This window comes from Lithobates pipiens, unplaced genomic scaffold, assembly GCF_037356315.1.
Source record: "Lithobates pipiens isolate NorthernLeopardFrog02 unplaced genomic scaffold, aLitPip1_a1.2 Scaffold_8, whole genome shotgun sequence".
In the NCBI taxonomy this organism is placed as follows: domain Eukaryota; kingdom Metazoa; phylum Chordata; class Amphibia; order Anura; family Ranidae; genus Lithobates; species Lithobates pipiens.
In genome coordinates this window covers 658851787-658873626 of record NW_027507903.1, presented here as the reverse complement: position 1 = coordinate 658873626, position 21840 = coordinate 658851787, and the positions used below count along the sequence as shown (strand labels likewise).

Genomic DNA, 21840 nt, shown 5'->3' with positions numbered 1-21840 from the left:
ACGATTGACAGCGCCGGAGCAGCAAGACCCACCAAGAAGATGGATGCTCCTGACTACAGGCGACAGCGGTGACTCCCCTGGCTCCTGTGTCAGGTAAGTGACACATAATGGACTACTATGCGATGCATAGTAGTCCATTATGCTTTACCTTTGCAGGGAATCAAAGAGGAAGTAAACCCATCAGGGTTTACTTCCTCTTTAAAGCGGAGTTACACCCATTTAAAAGTCAGCAGCTACAAAAATTGTAGCTGCTGACTTTTAATAATCAGACACTCACTTGTCCTACGGTCCAGCTTTGCGGGCGCACGAAAGCCCCGATCCTCTCTCCCTCCTCTCTGAGGAGCCGGCATTGTAACCGTGGGCGCCCGGCTGTGGCTTCACAGCCAGGTGTACACTGCACATGCCCGATGCCACGCTGCGTGCTGTGAATGGCCGAGCAATTTTCTGGGACCTGTGACGAGTCCCAGAAGATTGCAGGGAGGGGGGGGAGGTGAAATTCCTTCCAGCGCCGTGGAGCCAGCGGAGGAAGTGTGAGCTGGGTGCCCGTAAAAACAGAATGAAATGATGACTGTAATCTCTCACATTTAACTTCATAGCCCCCCCCCCCAGTATTGTGATATTATGTCCCATCAATAGATTCTATGACCTTCCCAGTGTGTCTGCATCTCATAGAGATTGTCCAGTGTTCAGCAGTGGTGCCACCTGACATATCGCCCTCCTACTGCCGGGTCAGGTGTGATCTGCTAGTCATTCATTGGTAGGCATAAATGGGTGTGTCCAGCCAATGAAAGGATGGCTTGATGTTCGGAGATCTGTGGAATGGAAAAAATGCCATTGCATTTTATATTAGGAACCAAAGAGTTTTTTTTCCAGAATTTCTATAAACTGTTGATGAATGGAGACCCCTGTGTAGATAGGCCAGAGATCCTGTATATACCGTATGTCAGAGGCTTCATCTAAGTTTTGTCTTGCGTGTGACTTCAAATACTGCTCATAGACACCAATGAAAAGTCCTCATCAGGTCCAGTATGAGCCAATGGGAAGGCAGCCATGTGGAAGGGAAATGTCGGGTGTTACATTGTTATTCTCAGTGCCTGAGGTCATACATTCTTGGTGGTAATTATTATCTCATTATTGTGTTTTAGGTTTTGGCATTGTGCTATTTCCAGTAAAGATTGTCCAGGAGAGGACAAAGCAGAGGATGAAGAAGAGTCCTCCTCTTCAGAAGATAAAATGAAATCTGTTAATATTTCCTTTCTGATGAACCCGGAGAGTAAAATTCAGGAGTTAGAGTAAGAGAAATCTGTGATCCTGCAGTGATCGGGAAATGTAATGTCTTGTGATTGTTCCCGTCTCTCTGTTTTTCCTTACATATCTGGATGTCTTCCATCCTCCCCGATGTAGTATCTTCCATCACCTGTCCTCTTCTCCTGTGTTCTCCCCTCTCTAAGGGAATCTTCCTCGTTGTTATCTATTCCATGGAATTTTGGGGTCCCCCTTAAAGTAGAACTGTGATCAGGTTATGTACACATGTAATGAACATCCATAATCTTAACAAGCAGTAAATAAGCTTTAAAACAAACCATCACTGACCCCTGTAGCTGCAGACACATCTGCTCTCCCCTCTTCTCTCACTCCTCTGAGTCAATAAGTTGTGAGTGGAAATTGCAGCTTGAGCTACTGAGCTCTGTAAATAACATGGTTTGTACAGTGAACCAGGAAAAACAGGCAGGTAAACATGTGGAAAAAAAAAGATTTCAGCTCCACCTGCTGGGTTGAAATGGAAATGCTATTTTTTTATACACAAATCCTGACTATATTAAAGACAGAAAACACGATACATTCCTCTGAAGGCAACAACATAATATAGTTCTCACTTCTGTACAAAAGGCCGTCCCATTTCAAATACAACCCATACTCCAGAAATATTCTCTTTCATTGTCTCCCTTCTGCAGGATAGTAGTTATAAATCCTGGAACATTACCCATCCCCCATCAATAAAAGAAATGATGAACATCCCTAACTCACATTCCCTATAGGAGTCCTTGTCTGCCATAAAAAAGTCCCAAGGCTTCCACTGTCCTGGCTCTGGGCAGTGATTGTCTATCTCCCCCTCTCTGCTCCTGGTGGGGGTTCTCTTCAGGTATGAAGGTTGTATCCTATGGATATAAACCCTCCTCCGGAGTCCCTCCACAATGACATGTTATACTACCGTATGTAGAACTTCATCTTATTGTACTTTGTTCCTTTCTGTTTGATTTCCTCAATACAAACTACAGTATTTTTCCAAAAAATGAGTAGAGTTCTCCTCTGGTGAAGATCTTCCTCCTTATATTCTCCTTTTGGCGGTTTTACCTGTTTTTGAATTTCAGTTTTTCTGGGTGATATCAACAAGAAAGTGGACTTTGTGTCTCAAGTCTGAATGAATGAATGAATGAAATACTTATATAGCGCACAATGCGAACTGAATCGCCTCTAGGCGCTGTGGCGAGCTTTGATCATCTGCTAAAAGAGGAAGGTCTTGAGTTTTTTCCTAAAAGCCAGGTGATTTTCTTCCAGGCGGATGTTGATTGGTAGAGCATTCCATAGCCGAGGCCCTTGGACAGCGAATCTCCGATCCCCCTTGGATTTATACCGGGCTTTGGGCACGAGGAGGAGGTTTTTGTTGGCTGATCGAAGACTGCGGTTTGGTGTGTAATGATTTATTTTCTCCATTAGGTATTGCGGAGCTTCTCCATGCACGCATTTGTGGGTGAGGCAAAGGGTCTTGAACGTGATCCGATTTTTTACGGTTAGCCAATGTAAGCTCCTCAGTGAAGGAGAAATGGATTCCCAGGGTTTTTTTCCTGTTATCAGCCTTGCCGCTGTGTTTTGGATCAGTTGTAATCGCGCAAGTTGATATTGTGGTAATCCTATGTAAAGCGAGTTTGCGTAGTCCAGTCGTGAATTAATGATTGTTCCAACTACCACTGCTTTGTCATTCTTTGGGATAAAAGGGATGAGTCTGCGAAGCATGCGCAGCAGATGGTGAGATCGACTGACTACTGCTCCTATTTGCGCATCCATTGACATTTGTGCGTCTAAAATAACCCCGAGACTCTTCGCTTTGGTCTTTGGGGAGATAGTCTGCCCAAAGACGGTTGGTGGAGACCAGGAGGTTTTGGTTGCGGGCTTATGATTTGGGTGTAAGATAAGAAGCTCTGTCTTTGATTGGTTCAGCTGGAGGGAGTTGGTGGTCATCCAGTCCTCTATTGATTTGAGGCAGTTTTCAAGTTGTTGTTGGTGATCTTTTTTTCCATTGATCCGGAAATAAAGTTGCGTGTCGTCAGCGTAAGAGTGGAAGCAGAGATCTGAGCATCTGATGATTTGAAGGAGTGGGCGAATGTAAATGTTGAAGAGAACGGGTGACAACGGAGAGCCTTGAGGGACTCCGCAGGTGACTGCCCGAGTTTCGGAGAGGAATTTTCCTAGTTTCACTGTCTGTGACCGATTTCCTAGGAGGGACGCGAACCATTGGAGATCTATGTCTTGGACTCCGGCTACTTCTGTGAGGCGGACGAGTAGAGTATTGTGATCTACTGTATCAAACGCTGCACTTAGGTCTAGCAGTACGAGGAGACACGGCTCTCCGTCATCTGCCGCTTCGAGGGCGTCATCCCAAATCTTGAGGAGAGCTGTTTCTGTTCCATGACCCGGGCGGAAGCCTGATTGCAGTGGGTCCAGGAGTTTGTGAGTATCCAGGTGAAGTTGTAGCTGATGTACTACAGCTTTCTCCATGATCTTAGAAATGGTGTTGAGGCTTGTAATTGGCCTACGGTTGTTTGGATCCTGAGGGTCCAGGTTTGGTTTCTTGAGTAGAGGTTTGACGATGCCTTGTTTGAGGATGCTGGGAACAATCCCTTCGTGGAATGATCGGTTTATGAGGTGGGTTATGGTTGGAGCCACGATGTCGGAGCATTCTTTCAGTAGTTTTGTGGGGATGATGTCAATAGGTGAGGTACTGTCACGCAGTTTATTAATGATGTTTTTTGCGGTGTCTACAGTAATTGGGGATAGTGAAAATTTTGGCGGTTGCGGTATGTTGGTGCGGACATCCTCTTTATGTATTTGCTGGCTGAGGTTGGATGTTTTCTTTTGACAAATTGTTTCCCTGATGGTTTTGACTTTATCGATGAAAAAATCCGACAGTTTGTCACAGTAATCCTGGGATTCGCTTTCTGGGGGTTCTAGGCACACCGGATTCATTGATTGATTAACCAGTTTAAACAGTTCCCGTGGTTGGTTTGCGGCCGTTGAGATTGTATATGAGAAGTGGTCCTTTTTGGCTTTGAAGATTGCTTTCTGATAATTCTCTGTCAGACCTTTGTAGTTAAATAGGTTTTCCTCGGTGGGATTTCTTCTCCATGTTCTTTCAGCTCTTCTGCGTTCTTGCTTTAGTACGGAGAGGGAGCTATTAAACCATCCAGCATTTTTCTTCCTGATGAGAGCCCTGCGTTTTGGTGCTACCGAGTCTGCTGATTGCAGTAATGCCTTGTTCAGGGAGTTGAGTGTTTCCTCCGTAGAGTGGTTTAAGGTTATTGTAGATATTTTTTTGGACAGAGTGGTTTTGAAGGCTTCGGAGTACAGTTTTTTATGCGATCTGGTCCAGTGCGTTGTTACAGGTTTCCGTTTTGCGTTGGTGATGTTGGTAGTGATTTTGAATTTGATGGCGTGATGATCCGTCCATGGCAGAGTTATGTTGTCGAGTATGTTGACGTCGATGTTCTTTTTGAAAATGAGGTCCAGGGTGTGTCCTGACCCATGTGTGGGAGTCTTTATCAGTTGCTGTAGACCCAGTTCTTCTAGTTGATTGATGCAGGCAGTCGCGATGGGGTCTTTAGGCTCGTTTGCCCAAAGGTTGAAATCTCCGAGTGCCAGGAAATTTTTGAATTTTAGGGTGTGCATTGCAAAGGATTCCGTGAGGGGTGAAAGAAGATTGGACTTTGGTCCCGGTGGTCTGTAGCACAGTAGTATATGAGTGGTGTCATGGGGTGTTGGTTGAAAATGTAGCGTCAGGGTTTCCATAAAAGACACTGGGTTCTGAGATGATGGTTTAGTGAGATCCAGGTGACCTTTAAAGATCACTGCTAGGCCTCCTCCTTTTTTCCCTATCCGGTGTTCGGTTAGGATCCTGTAGTTTTCCGGCACCAATTCGGTGAGGATGGTGTTGCAGTCAGAGGTTAACCAGCTTTCGGTGATGAAGAGGCAGTCTACATTGTTCTCGATGATGAAGTCGTGTACTTCCAGTCTATGTTTGACTGCAGACCTGGCGTTAATCAAGGCGCAATCTAATTGTAGTGGTCGAGTAGATGTCTTCCTGTGGTTGGGAGCTGCTTGTTGTCCGGTTTTTAATAGTTGTTCTCTTTGAAGTATTTTTTGTATTTGTAAGTCTGTGCCATTAGTTCTATCTGCAGATGTCTGACTTCACGAAAGACTTATGGGTCATTTCCTAACCAAGTTTTCCCTCGAGTTCCCCCCCCCTATGTCGGGCCTTGTCTGCTCCTAATCAATATGTGCTCCTCATTTCTCTGTGCGGATCTCAGTAATGATATGGGGGACATTCTACTCCAGAGACACGCTCTCTACAGAGTGACTGGACTGCTTGAGATATTTACACTCCTTCTACGGATCATCATAAGTGGATTTTACTGACTTTTCTCCCCTTGATGATGGTATCCAGTTCTCTTTTCTACTAATTTTGTGATGGCCATTCCCTAATGCCCCAGACACGCGACTTTCCAGCAGAAAAGGTCAGACGGAATAATTCTGTCGGACATTCCGATCATGTGTGGGCTCTATCTGACTTTTTCTTTCTAAAATTCTGACGGACCTAGAAATAGAACATGTTTCAAATCTTGCCGGAGGAACCAGTTCCTATCTAGAAAACCGCTCGTCTGTATGCTGTTCCGACGGACCAAAAATGACGCAAGGGCAGCTACTGGCTACTGGCTATTTAACTTCCCTTTTCTAGTCCCGTCGTACATCATCGCATTCTAAACGATCGGACTTTGGTGTGATCATGTGTAGGCAAGTCCGTTTTGGCGGGGAACTCTGGCGGAACTCTGTCAAAAAGTCCTTCGGAGTTCAGTCCGACGAGAAGTCTGCTCGTGTGTATGCGGCATTCGAGTTTTTGGTTATTTTCCCTAATATACTATCACGTGTCTGTATTTGTCTCTGCAGTCTGTATGAATGTGGCATGACTTCCTTGTTCTTTGATGGTGTCCATTCCATTCTTACAGTTGTGCTCAAAAGTTTGCCTTCCCTTGGAGAATTGGTAAAATACAGCATGTACCATTCTTAAAGAAAACATGAGCGAGCTGGCAAAACCCATTTCTTTTATTTCTTATGGGATTCACATATCGTAACTGTAGGTGATAACAGAATGGCACAATCATAAAACAAAACATGGCAACAATCAAAGTCCCCTGTTCAAAAGTCTGCATTCCCTTAGTTCTTAATCCCGTGTATAGCCCCTTTTTAGCATCAATGATAGCAGTCAGTCTTCTGTAATAGTTGTCTATAAGGCCTAAATTCTTGCAGGTGGCTGCCCATTCATCTTGGCAAAATGCCTCCAAGTCAAGTCTGGAGGCTCAACCATTGTCTTGTGCTTAGAGTCATTGTCATGCTGGAAAGTCCAAGAGCATCCCATGCGCAGCTTACGTGCAACAGAATGCAATTTGTCTGCTAGTATTTTCTAAAAACATGCTACATTCATCTTGCCATCCGTTTTCATAAGATACCCCCCCCTGCCTTTAGAGCTCACTCACTCCCAAAACATCGGTGAGCCACCACCATACTTCACAGTGGGGATGGTATTCTGGTCACTATAGGCCTTGTTGACCCCTCCCCAAACATAGCACTTATGATTGTGACCATAAAGCTCTATTTTGACAAATAACAATGAAAACTCTACGCTACAAACCAAAAGAAACCAAAAGTAGGGAAACGCAGATACATGTGATTGTGGCTGCTGTAGTCTTCAAAATGTGTCTAACTCTATAACTCCAACTCTATAATGTGAGCTCTATAAATGTGCATAAAGACTGTGCTACCAAAAATGGGAATCAAAGTTGCTAAATATTTTGCCACATGTGCAAACGATAAATAAACAAATGAACAACACCAGAACATTATGTCTAATTAAACTAATGTCCAATGTATCAGTAATGCTGCATACACACGGCCGGACTTTCCGGCAAACTAGGTCCAACGGTCTTCCCGGCAAAGTTCTGATGGACCTTCTGAAAGAACGGACTTGGCCACAAATGAACGGACTAAGTCCATTCATTTTGAACATGGTGACGTAAACAGGACTAAAAAAGGAAGTTCATTAGCCAGTAGCCAATAGCTGCCCTTGCGTCGTATTTGGTCCGTCGGACCAGCATACAGAGGAGCGGTTTTCCCGAATTGAGTCCCTTGGATAGATTGAAACATGTTCTATTTTTTTGGTCCACCAGATTTTTTCCCCAAAAAACGAATGGATTAGCCCACGCACAGTCGGATTGTCCGACTGACTAATCCCGTCGGACCTAGTTTGCCAGAAAGTGATCATGTGTACGCGGGATAAGTCCCAATCAGATAATAGTTGCTTAAAAAACAAAAGGTAAGGGAACAGGTGCTGGTGCCATTAGTAACAGATGAATACAAGACCACTTCCATGGTGACCCCACATGGATTTATACTCAATGGATGGACCTTCTATCACTAGTTAGGTAACACTGTGATTTTTTTGGTTGGACCCACTGTGTATCTTGTCACCAACTTGACCATTCACATGTGCCAGGATGCGATTTCTTCCAATGGAATACACCACCACTCAAAAAACAATAAGTTTAAAGTAAATAAAAACACAGCCACTTTTTGACAAGTCCTTTATTCAAAAACCCCAAAAAACAATCCCAAAGTAGATTCAAGCACTGACGCTGGGGTTTTGCCAAATGACAGCTCCACCACCTCCCGCTGCTAAATAAATGAACGGGTAAGGGACACCCAATAACATCACTGGGTAACCCTGCCACATTGTGACATCATCGCCCCAGCATGCCTGTTCATTAGTGTAATAAGGGGGTGAGGTCACATGTGACATCATCGGGTGGTCTGCCCCTTCGTTTATTTAGCAATGGAAGGTGGTAGAGCTGTCATTCGGCGGTGGCCAAGCTTCAGTGCAATGTCGGGTATTTCTTTTTTTTTTGTTCAGGTCAGCGGCCTGGCGTTTATCGCACTTTACGCTCGGTCAACTGTGGGGACATTTTTTTTTAAATCAAAGACTTGTCAAAAACTGTGTTTTTAATATTATTTTTGCCTTTTTTTTGTGAATGAGTAGGGGTGCTGTTTAACACCTACTCATCCACATAGGGGGATCCGGAAATCCCGCTGACAGAAGAGTCAGCGGGACGTGGCGGCCATCCGATGCAGAACAACCATGTTGTTTACTGGCTGTTAACCACTTACAGACCAGACCATTTTGCTGGTCAAAGACCAGACCACTTTTTGCGATTCGGCACTGCGTTGTTTTAACTGACAATTGTGCGGTCGTGCGACGTGGCTCCCAAACAAAATTGACGTCCTTTTTTTCCCACAAATGGAACTTTCTTTTGGTGGTATTTGATAACCCCTGCGGTTTTTATTTTTTGCACTATAAACAAAAATAGAGCGTCAATTTTGAAAAAAACGCATTATTTTTTACTTTTTGTTATAATAAATATCCCCCAAAAATATATATAAAAACATTTTTTTCCCTCAGTTTAGGCCGATACGTATTCTTCTACATATTTTTGGTAAAAAAAATAATCGCAATAAGCGATTATTGATTGGTTTGCGCAAAAGTTATAGCGTTTACAAAATCGGGACAGTTTAATGCCATTTTTATTAATAATTTTTTTTACTAGTAATGGCGGCGATCAGCGATTTTTATTGTGGCGGACACATTGGACATTTTTGACACATTTTTGGGACCATTGTCATTTCTACAGTAATCACTGCTATATAAATGCAGTGATTCCTGTGTAAATGACACTGGCAGTGAAGGGGTTAACCAGTGGGTGGCAGTGTAGGGGTTAAGTGTTCCTAGGGGTGTGTTACTAACTGTGGGGGGGGGGGGGTTGGGCTTTCATTTAGTGAACACTGATCTCTGCTCCAATCACATAGAGCAGAGATCAGCGTCACTAGTTGCTAGGCAGAATGGAGAAATGCTGTTTACACGGCATTTCCTCCATTCAGCCGTCCCGTGAGACGATCGCGGGTATGCCCGCGGTGATCGAGTCCACCGGACCCACGACCGGACTCACGGGGGTCCCGACCGGCATGCGAGTGCGCCGCCGGCGACATGCTCGGGATGGCAGGGCGGCATTGAAGATTGGATGTACCTGTACGCCAATATGCCTGCCCGTGCCATTCTGTCAACGTACATCGGTGTGCGCTGGTCGGGAACCGGTTAAGGATGCTGGCAGCTGCTGCCTCCTTAACAACCAGCACTAGTTGAATATATTTCTTGAGTAACACGAGACTAGACCATTACTTTTTCAACAAATGCATTTATTTATTTATATAATTTAGTGAATTGACTTTAGAGTCAGTTTATGCCATATGTACCATGCATTTTTTTACTGACGGTGACATTGAATTTTTTTTAAATATAGCATGAGATAATTGGAAAAAAAAATATGTCACATGATCCAATTATCTCCTGAAATATTCTTTAGTGAATTGAGCCCTAAAACTTTTCCGGTTGGGTGACAACTCATCTACATTTCACAGGGGAGGTCCAAACAATATTCCATGAAAAAATCCATCCAAATGTCCCAAAATTTCATTTTCCAAGACCGAACCCGCTAATTATTCATTGGACTTGCCTACTTCATGTCACTGGAAGAACATTTCACCTCTCTTTCCTGCTTCTCCCACCAGAGTTTATTGCTGTAAAATGACATTATCGTGCTGTGATGATCTTTGCTCCATTATCAACACAAACCGAACTCTGACCAAACTGGAGGTTACATTGGATGATGATGAGAAGATGTCGGACTCAGAAGTGGATCGTTGTTGTGAGGTCTTCCGGAAAGCCGGCTTCACTCTGAAAAAATGGTAAGACCTGTTACATTGGAGGTAACACACATGCTAAGTCTAATGCCACATACACACGATCGGAATTTCGGCCCGCAAAAGACCGATGAGAGTTTTTTTAGTCGGAAAATGCGACCGTGTGTACGCTCCATCGGACTTTTGCTGGCCGAATTCCAGCCAGCAAAAGATTGAGAGCATGTTCTCAATTTTTTTGGTTGGGAAAATGTCCGCAAATGTGATTTGTGAAAATCATCAGAGCTTTTTCCAACCAAAATTCCAATTAACACTAATGCATTTTTTGATGCATTTTGCAGAAATGCAGGGACATTTTTTTAACATGGGTTCCTATGGAACATGTTCACATCAATGCATTTTTGTGCCTCTGCATTTTTTGGAAAGGGTCAGGGAATTTTTCCATGCAAAATGCTGAGTTTTGCATGTAATTGACCCACATCCAAAACGCAAGTACCATGTTTTTGCCTCGAATTCTCCGCGATTTGTGTATTTTTTTTTCTGTACATACACTGTATATAACTGGTTGTTAAGGAGAGGGCCAGGAAGCCGGCCACCGTGTCCTTAACAACCGATGAGTCATAATCTGTCAGCGGGCTTCTCTGCTGACAGCTAAATGAAAAAAAGAATTGCCGGCAAAAAAAAAATTGTGAAAAAAAAAATGCCGTGGGGTCCCCCCCAGGTCCATACCAGGCCCTTCAGGTCTAGTATGTTTTTGGAGGGAACTCCCACACGCCAAAATGTAAAAAAAAAATGGTGTGGAATCCCCCCAAAATCCATACCAGACCCTTATTGGAGGATGCAGTTCAGCAGGCCAGGAAAGGGAGGGGACGAATGAGTGCCCCCTCTCCTGAACCGTACCAGGCCACATGCTCTCAACATGGGGGGGGGTGGGTGAACCTTATTCCCATGTTGATGGGGACAATGACCTCTTCCCTTGCCCGGTTGTTGTTGGCGTTTGCGGGCAGGGGGGCTTATCAGAATATAGAAGCCCCCTTTAACAAGGGGGCCCCCATATCCCAGCCTCCCCCCCATCTGAATGAGTATGGGATACATTGTACCCCTACCCATTCACCCAAAAAAGTAGTGTATTGTGAAAAAATACAGTAGACAATTTTTGACAAGTCTTTTATTAAAAATATCTTCTTCTTCAAACGTTTCTTCCTCCATCTTCTCCTGCATCTTCCTCCTCCGGGTGTCTCCTTCTCCCACTGCTTCTTCCACTCTTATTCTGTCTTCTTTGTCTGGTGTGCTTCTTTCTCTGCCGTCGCTCCCACCGCTGACCCTCCTACGATTCTGTGTCACGCTAATCTGTCCGCAACAATGTCAAGCATTTCTTGGATAACAATGGTGGCGTGGCCATTGGATGATGTCATCCAGAGGCCCACCCCCTTATGTTGTCATAGACCCATGGTCACAAGGTGGGTGGGGCCTCTGGGTGAGGTCATCCTATGACCACACCCCCATCTATCTAAAGCCCCATACACACTATCAGATTGTCTGCTGAGTTTTTCCTTCAGATTTACCAAAACCATGTAGTAGAAGGGCCTGCCTGATTGCATACACATTGAAACTCCTAAGGTTTGACCTCATATTATATGGTTTTGGTAAATCTGAAGGAAAAACTCAGCAGACAATCTGATAGTGTGTACGGGGCTTAAGAAATGCTTAGATCAGCGTGGACAGATCAGCGGGACGCAGCATTGGTGGAGGGTCGTTGGCGGGAGAGGCGGCACAGGAAGAAGCACACTGGATAAAGAAGACCAGAGAAAGAAAAAGAGCAGAAGAAGAACCAGGAGAAAGAGAAGCCCGCAGGAGGAAGATGTAAGAGAAGATGCAGGAAAACTGGAGGAAGAAGAAGATATTTTCAATAAAAGACTTGTCAAAAACTGTCTGCTGTATTTTTTCACACTACACTACTTTTTTTGGTGAATGGGTAGGGGTACAATGTATCCCATACTCATTCACATAGGGGGGGGAGGCCAGGATCTGGGGACCCCCTTGTTAAATCCATACTAGACCCGTATGGACCTGGGGGGGACTCTTAAGGTTTGACCTCATATTATATGATTTGGTAAATCTGAAGACAAAAATCGCCAGAAAAGCTAATAGTGTGTATGGGGTCTTAGATTCTGCACCATTGGGTGGTGATGAGATGATGGAAGTGGGACATTGTTTTGAGGTCTTCTGACACCCGGGCTGCACTGTAATGAAAAAAAAAAAAGGAAGGACGGGTGACAAACATTCTATACAATTTCTGTAGAACCCACTGGAGGTCTCTGTAGTTATACAGATAACAAGAGAGATGGTTTAGATTTCCTGTGCCAGTCACAGATTTCCCAGATGATGGAGAATTTATTCCTCATCCCAAGTTTGATCAATACAGAAGGGTGGATGAGGAAAATCAGATCTTCCACTAAAAATTGTAGTGAGGTCCTACAATCTTCCACCCCACCCCAATTCGGCAGTATAACTGAGCCAATCAGATGTGTGTTCTCAGCCTGTACACATGACAACCCAGCACACCCAGCATACAGTCTGCTATCCCAATGGTTGGATGGCCAGGAGGGGTCTTGTATTAGGTGGGTGATTTGCAAGGTGGTGGGGGGCCCTATAAAAGGACACCTTTCAAATACCTAAAGTGTGAGGACAGAGGGGATTGTTTGGTGTAACTACATACTGGTAGGGGGAGCCCATCCATTAAGGGCACAGGGCGCCGCCCCCTCTCTCCAGCCACCCCCCTCTATGAATAATGGATAGATTCATGCATTGCATGAATCTATCCATGGCCGCCACTGCCACCCCCTATTTAGGCATCCGGACCTTTTTGGATGCCAGGCATCTGAATTACAGTAGCGGGGGTATTTTATTTTTGAAGCACCCGATTTGAGCCATAGGCTCTAATAGGCTTAAAAATAGGTGGACTGCAGATGGCAGTCACAGTGGCTGTATTTTATGGGGCAAAAGTGGTGGCATTTGATGGACCCAAGTGGTGGCATTTGATGGGGCACAAGTGGCAGTATTTGATGGAGCACAAGTGGCAGCATTTGATGGGGTACAAGTGGCGACATTTGATGGGGCACAAGTGGCAGCATTTGATGGGGCACATATGGCGGCATTTGATGGGACATAAGTGGATGCATATTATGGGCACAAGTAACTGCATATGATGGGGCACAAGTGGCTGCCTTTGATTGGACACAAGTGGCTGCATATGATGGGCACAAGTGGCTGCATATGATGGGCAAAAATGGCTGCATGTGATCAGGTACAAGTGGCTGCATGTGATCGGGTACAAGTGGCTGCATGTGATCGGGTACAAGTGGCTGCATGTGATCGGGTACAAGTGGCTGCATGTGATCGGGTACAAGTGGCTGCATGTGATGGGGCATAAGTGGCTGCATGTGATGGGGCACAAGTGGCTGCACGTGATGGGGCACAAGTGGCTGCACGTGATGGGGCACAAGTGGCGGGAATTGATGGGACATAAGTGGCTGCATATGATGGGCACAAGTGGCTGCATATGATGGGCACAAGTGGCTGCATATGATGGGCACAAGTGGCTGCATATGATGGGGCACAAGTGGCTGCATGTGATGGGGCACAAGTGGCTGCATGTGATGGGCACAAGTGGCTGCATGTGATGGGGCACAAGTGGCTGCATATGATGGGGCACAAGTGGCTGCATATGATGGGGCACAAGTGGCTGCATATGATGGGGCACAAGTGGTTGCATATGATGGGGCACAAGTGGTTGCATGTGATGGGGCACAAGTGGCTGCATGTGATGGGCACAAGTGGCTGCATGTGATGGGCACAAGTGGCTGCATGTGATGGGCACAAGTGGCTGCATGTGATGGGCACAAGTGGCTGCATGTGATGGGCACAAGTGGCTGCATGTGATGGGCACAAGTGGCTGCATGTGATGGGGCATAAGCGGCTGCATATGACGGGGCATAAGCGGCGGCATTTGATGGAACACAAGTGGCTGCATATGATGGGGCACAAGTGGTGACATTTCATGGGGCACAAGTGGCAGTATTTGATGGGGCACAAGTTGCGGTATTTGATGGGGCACATATGGCGGCATTTGATGGGACATAAGTGGCTGCATATGATGGGCACAAGTGGCTGTATATGATGGGCACATGTGGCTGTATATGATGGGCACATGTGGCTGTATATGATGGGCACATGTGGCTGCATATGATGGGCACAAGTGGCTGCATTTGATGGGGCACAAGTGGCTGCATTTGATGGGGCACAAGTGGCTGCATTTGATGGGGCACAAGTGGCTGCATTTGATGGGGCACAAGTGGCTGCATATGATGGGCACAAGTGGCTGCATGCGATGGGGCATAAGCGGCTGCATTTGATGGGACACAAGTGGCTGCATATGATGGGCACATGTGACTGCATATGATGGGCACATGTGACTGCATATGATGGGCACAAGTGACTGCATTTGATGGGCACAGTGGCTGCAATTGATGGGCAAAATGGCTGAAATTGATGGGCACAGTGGCTGCAATACATTGTACATTACACATCACACACATTTACAGGAAGACAGAAAAATACCTTAAGGTGTAAAAAATGTCTCTCTTTTCTTACAGAGCACAGTACGAGCCCCCCCTCTTCCATTATTTTTTAAAGAGAACAGTACGTGCCCCCCCTTTTTCCATCATTTTTTACAGAGAACAGTATGAGCCCCCCCTTTTCCATCATTTCTTACAGAGAACAGTAGGAGCCCCCCTTACAGAGAACAGTATGAGCCCCCCCTTTTCCATCATTTCTTACAGAGAACAGTATGAGCCCCCCCTTTTCCATCATTTCTTACAGAGAACAGTATGAGCCCCCCCTTTCCATCATTTCGTACAGAGCACAGTATGAGCCCCCCCTTTTCCATCATTTCTTACAGAGAACAGTATGAGCCCCCCCTTTTCCATCATTTCTTACAGAGAACAGTATGAGCTCCCCCTTTTCCATCATTTCTTACAGAGAACAGTATGAGCCCCCCCTTTCCATAATTTCTTACAGAGAACAGTATGAGCCCCCCCTTTTCCATCATTTCTTACAGAGAACAGTATGAGCTCCCCCTTTTCCATCATTTCTTACAGAGCACAGTATGAGCCCCCCCTTTTCCATCATTTCTTACAGAGAACAGTATGAGCCCCCCCCTTTCCATCATTTCTTACAGAGCACAGTATGAGCCCCCCCTTTTCCATCATTTCTTACAGAGCACAGTACGAGCCCCCCCTTTTCCATCATTTCTTACAGAGAACAGTAGGAGCCCCCCTTACAGAGAACAGTATGAGCCCCCCCTTTTCCATCATTTCTTACAGAGCACAGTACGAGCCCCCCCTTTTCCATCATTTCTTACAGAGAACAGTAGGAGCCCCCCTTACAGAGAACAGTATGAGCCCCCCCTTTTCCATCATTTCTTACAGAGAACAGTATGAGCCCCCCCTTTTCCATCATTTCTTACAGAGAACAGTATGAGCCCCCCCTTTCCATCATTTCGTACAGAGCACAGTATGAGCCCCCCCTTTTCCATCATTTCTTACAGAGAACAGTATGAGCCCCCCCTTTTCCATCATTTCTTACAGAGAACAGTATGAGCTCCCCCTTTTCCATCATTTCTTACAGAGAACAGTATGAGCCCCCCCTTTCCATAATTTCTTACAGAGAACAGTATGAGCCCCCCCTTTTCCATCATTTCTTACAGAGAACAGTATGAGCTCCCCCTTTTCCATCATTTCTTACAGAGCACAGTATGAGCCCCCCCTTTTCCATCATTTCTTACAGAGAACAGTATGAGCCCCCCCCCTTTCCATCATTTCTTACAGAGCACAGTATGAGCCCCCCCCTTTTCCATCATTTCTTACAGAGCACAGTACGAGCCCCCCCTTTTCCATCATTTCTTACAGAGAACAGTATGAGCCCCCCCTTTTCCATCATTTCTTACAGAGAACAGTATGAGCCCCCCCTTTCCATCATTTCGTACAGAGCACAGTATGAGCCCCCCCTTTTCCATCATTTCTTACAGAGAACAGTATGAGCCCCCCCTTTTCCATCATTTCTTACAGAGAACAGTATGAGCCCCCCCTTTTCCATAATTTCTTACTGAGCACACGGCACCACTTTGAAGTGGAATATCATTATTATGGCAGCAGCTAGCTGCCATAACCCGGGATCCTCTTCTTCTGTGGGCGGTCCGCATTCAGATAAAAGTGGTCTCTGCGGCGAATTGGCTGCGAGATCGCTCCCCTCCCGCTGCGCCCCGGTGGCTTCTGCTACTTACTGGAGCCACCATCAGCGGTGGAGGTGATTGGGTCCTTTTCCATGTTAGGTATGGAGCTGAGTGAGGAGGAAGATGGCCCCCACCCGGCTCCATATCACTGCAGGGTGGAAGGGACGTCAAAACGTCACTTCAGCCTATAGTTTATAAAGAGACATTTTTTTTAAATAATTTTTTTCAAACAACAATTTTTTAATTGCATATTAGTGTAAATATGAGATGTGAGGTCTTTTTGACCCCCCAGATCTCATATTTAAGGGGTCATGCTTTCTTTCTATTACAAGGGATGTTTACATTGTAATAGGAATAATATTACTTGTAATAGGAATAGAAGTGACACCGAACAGTGTAAAAATAAAAGGTAAAAGAAATAAGAAAAAAACAAAGCAAAAAATGTTTTAACAAGTCCCGCCGTGCTCGCGTGCAGAAGTGAACGCATACGTGAGTAGCGCCCCGCATATGAAAACGGTGTTCAAACCACACATCTGAGGTATCACCGCGGTCGTTAGAGTGAGAGCAATAATTCTAGCCCTAGACCTCCTCTGTAACTCAAAATATGCAACCTGCAGAATTTTTTCAACGCCGCCTATGGAGATTTTTAAGGGTCAAAGTTTGTCGCCATTCCACGAGCGGGCGCAATTTTGAAGTGTGACATGTTGGGTATCAATTTACTCGGCGTAACATCATCTTTCACAGTATAAAAACAATTGGGCTAACTTTAATGTTGTCTTATTTTTTAATTCAAAAAAGTGTATTTAAAAAAAAAAAGTGCGCTTGTAAGACCGCTGCGCAAATACAGTGTGACAGAAAGTATTGTGACGACCGCCATTTTATTCTCTAGGGTATTAGAAGAAAATATATAATGTTGGGGGGTTCTAAGTAATTTTCTAGCAAAAAAAAAAAGATTTTAACTTGTAAACAACAAGTTTGAAAAGTAGGTCCGGTCTTAAAGTGGATAACACTCTCATTTGATTCTTTATTGAAGGGAAGTAGGATGGGAGGTATCTATAGACAGAAGAAGAGTAGAACATGGTCTTGGTGAAGCCGTCTCCTCCTCTGCAGGTAATACACGGATCCTGATATGAAGAGAATGTCCAGAATGGAATGATATCATTGCACTGATTATTCATCATTTTCCTTTTCTTCACATACAGATGATGATTCTACTGACTGATATCTACAGAACGTTATTCCGGAATGATCTGAGCGGTGACCTGTCCTTCCTCCGATTCCTCCATTTTGGATTGTATTGTTATTCCTTAAAGTGTTGCTAAACCCACAACAGTAAAATCAGTCTCTATATGCAGAATAGCATGCTTGTTATACACAGTGTGGAACTTAATTGATTAATCCTCCACATTGTGTAAAAAAGGCTCATTTTTTTAAATCAGATCATTCTTTATTATTACTTATACAAAAACATCACAAATAGCAAACAACATACACCCAACATACAACCCAGGCATGAAATAAGATGCGGTGGAAAAAAAAACAAGAAACCCCTCATAAAAGTGCTCCCTCCCCCCTCTCCCGCCGCATTATATATCCAAAATGTCCGTCCCTCTTCTCCATATCTTTTCAAAGTTCCCTGGGCAGCCTCTGTGTAAAAATATATACTTTTCCTTAACTAATGTTCCCCTTATTTGTATCTTCCATTCCGCTATTGTAGGTGGGCTTGATGATGTCCACTTTTGCGCTATGAGCTTACGCGCCTGAAATAAGATCCTAGTTAACGATATCCTGTATTTCCCCCGGGATACCCCATTCGTCTAGGATACCCAAGAGGCAGCTTCCCGGTTCAGGAGACATCCTGGTCCCAAAAGCAATATTAATCATTGATATCACTTCATGCCAATAGTGGTGGAGCTTGGGGCATCTCCATAACATATGGATTAAGTTCGCCGGGTTCCCTATACATCTGGGGCATTGGGCTGTATCTCTACATTTCCATAAAAAAAATGTCTCTGGTGTCTAATGAGCCCTGTGTAATATGTATATTTGTGTTGAATTTTGTGTTGGGTATAGAGATGACAGGGATGTTGCCTACAGTGCCGATGCCCATTGTTCATCTGAGATTGGACGCGCTCCATCCCCCTCTCTCCACTCTCCCACCACATTATATTTCCAAAATGTCCGTCCCTCTTCTCCATATCTTGTCAAAAGTTCCCTGGTCCGCCTCTGTGTAAAAAAATATACTTTTTATATACTTATTTTATATAATGTTTCCCTTATTTGTATCTTCCATTCCGCTATTGTAGGTGGGTTTGATGATGTCCACTTTTGCGCTATGAGCTTACGCTCCTGAAATAAGATCCTAGTTAATGATATCCTGTATTTCCCCCAGGATACCCCATTCGTCTAGGATACCCAAGAGGCAGCTTCCCGGTTCAGGAGGCATCCTGGTCCCAAAAGCACTATTAATCATTGATATCACTTTGTGCCAATAGTGGCGGAGCTTGGGGCATCTCCATAACATATGGATTAAGTTCACCGGATTCCCTTTACATCTGGGGCATTGGGCTGTATCTCTACGTTTCCATTAAAAAAAATGTCTCTGGTGTCTAATGAGCCCTGTGTAATATGTATATTTGGGTTAGATTTTGTGTTGGGTATAGAGATGGCAGGGATGTTGCCGACCGTGCCGATGCCCATTGTTCATCTGAGATTGGAAGTGCTCCATCCCCCTCTCTCCACTCTCCCGCCACATTATATATCCAAAATGTCCGTCCCTCTTCTCCATATCTTTTCAAAGTTCCCTGGGAAGCCTCTGTGTAAAAATATATACTTTTCCTTAACTAATGTTCCCCTTATTTCTAGTTAATGATATCCTGTATTCCCCCCCGGATACCCCATTCGTCTAGGATACCCAAGAGGCAGCCTCCCGGTTCAGGAGATATCCTGGTCCCAAAAGCACTATTAATAATTGATATCCCTTTGTTCCAATAGCGGTGGAGCTTGGGGCATCTCCATAACATATGGATTAAGTTCACCGGATTCCCTTTACATCTGGGGCATTGGGCTGTATCTCTACGTTTCCATTAAAAAAAATGTCTCTGGTGTCTAACGAGCCCTGTGTAATATGAATATTTGTGTTCAATTTTGTGTTGGGTATAGAGATGACAGAGATGTTGCCGACAGTGCCCATGCCCATTGTTCATCTGAGATTGGAAGTGCTCCATCCCCCTCTCTCCACTCTCCCGCCACATTAAATATCCAAAATGTCCATCCCTCTTCTCCATATCTTGTCAAAAGTTCCCTGGGCCGCCTCTGTGTAAAAATATATACTTTTTATATATTTTATATAATGTTTCCCAAGAAAACCCCTCATAAAAGTTCTCCCCCCCCCTCTCCCGCCACATTATATATACAAAATGTCCGTACCTCTTCTCCATATCTTTTCAAAGTTCCCTTGGCAGCCTCTGTGTAAAAATATATACTTTTCCTTAACTAATGTTCCCCTTATTTGTATCTTCCATTCCGTTATTGTAGGTGGGCTTGATGATGTCCACTTTTGCGCTATGAACTTACGCGTCTCAAATAAGATCCTAGTTAATGATATCCTGTCTTCCCCCACCGGATACCCCATTCATCTAGGATACCCAAGAGGCAGCCTCCCGGTTCAGGAGACATCCTGGTCCCAAAAGCAATATTAATCCTTGATATCGCTTCATGCCAATAGCGGTGGAGCTTGGGCATCTCCATAACATATGGATTAAGTTCACCTGATTCCCTTTACATCTGGGACATTGGGCTGCATCTCTACGTTTCCATTTAAATAATTTCTCTGGTGTCTAATGAGCCCTGTGTAATATGAATATTTGTGTTAAATTTTGTGTTGGGGATAGAGATGACAGGGATGTTGCCGACAGTGCCGATTGCCAATCGTTCATCTGACATTGGCCCTATATCACATGACCGCGCTGCTCTTGCTGGTATATCCTTTAAATTTATCATATAGTATATTACAGATTTGTGAAATCAGACCCTTTTTTTGTCTTTTCCAACAAGGACATTACCTCTGAATTATTAAATTTAAATTCCGCCTGTGCTTGTAATGCGTGCTTAAATTGTAGGAAAAAAATCTTTTGTTTGGGATATTTTATTAATTTCTTAGTTCAATAAAGGTCTTTATCACTTCATCCTGGAATACCTGTGTCATATATCTTAGTCCCTTGAGGCTTCCATATCTCAAACCCTTCCAGTTCCATCAGTTCCGCATAGCTGCTATTATTCCATATAGGGGTATATGCCGTATAACCTTTTATTTACGTCATTTTTTTTTTCCATTTCCTGCCATACCTTGTCAAACAATTCTCCCGTAATAAAGCCTTTGTTAGACCGTTGGTTTCTCGTCTCCAATAAAGAGATCAATGGGTAATCAGGATATACTGGTAATAGCAGGCTCTGCATAGAACCAGGTTTTTTTGTTTCTTTTTAATTCTTTTTAATTCTTTTAACTATTTTAATTATTTTTCCTTATACTTCATGGACATTACTGACTGTAACAGCCCATTGTGGTCATTAATACTATTTATACTCTATGTTCATTCCCATTCAACACTATACGAGTTTGTTTACTAGTCATATTCAGAGTGCGCCGTATTATATTTTGTTTTCTCTGCATAGAATCAGAGTCGGCCATTACTGTCCATCCAGAAAAGTGTTGTATTTGTGAAAATAAAATATAGCTTTTTTGGATGGGGAATCGCCAATCCACCTGCTCCTTTATTTAACATTAATGTTGTCAACTTTATGGGTGGTGTTTTTTTTCTTCCAAATAAGCCCTCTAAAGAGCGATTCTATTTTTCTAAACCAAAATGTTGAGATCCATACGGGAGAATTATTAAACACATAAAGCAACAGTGGGGACCAAATCATTTCAGCAAGGTTCTCCCTGCCTATCATCACTGTGAGTGGTCATTTACACCAACTTCGTCATTTATCCTTACATTTTACCAATAAAGGTTTAAGATTCAGTTTAATATAATCTTTTGCATTTCGTGAAATCTCAATCCCCAGGGATCTCACTACATGCTTAATTTGAATTTGAGACGTGTGATTTAGTAAAGGGACTTTTCATTCGTCTACTGGTAGTAGTTCAGACTTATCCCAATTAATCTGGTATCTCGAGATTCGCCACAATATGGAGATAAGGCTCATAAGTTCCGTTAATGACTTTGTGGTATCCCCCAGAAAAATAAGGGCATCATCTGCATAGAGAGCTACTTTGTCCTCTCTTCCTGCTCGTCGAAACCCGACTATTTTCACTGATTGCAAGGGCAAGAGGTTCCAATGCTATTGCAAACAATAGTGGAGACAGAGGGCATCCCTGCCTAGTCCCTCTAGACAGATTAAAGGGTCTGGATAGTGTATTGTTAATTCTCACCCTTGCTTTTGGTTCCCTATATAACATTTTGACCCATTTT

General features: G+C 44.1%; 1 protein-coding gene across 2 annotated transcripts in view; it reads left to right on the top strand.

The window, feature by feature from the left end:
• LOC143961775 (NACHT, LRR and PYD domains-containing protein 3-like) overlaps positions 1 to 21276 on the top strand; it is a 101154-nt gene extending 79878 nt beyond the window's left edge. For both annotated transcript variants that reach the window (XM_077471113.1, XM_077471114.1), the window contains 4 exons: positions 1146 to 1292; positions 9946 to 10122; positions 17400 to 17476; positions 17569 to 21276. In XM_077471113.1, the coding sequence (XP_077327239.1) occupies positions 1146 to 1292; positions 9946 to 10122; positions 17400 to 17476; positions 17569 to 17588 (421 nt within the window). In that variant the 3' untranslated portion in view covers positions 17589 to 21276. The remainder of the gene's footprint in view (positions 1 to 1145; positions 1293 to 9945; positions 10123 to 17399; positions 17477 to 17568) is intronic.
• The last annotated feature ends 564 nt before the right edge of the window (positions 21277 to 21840 follow it).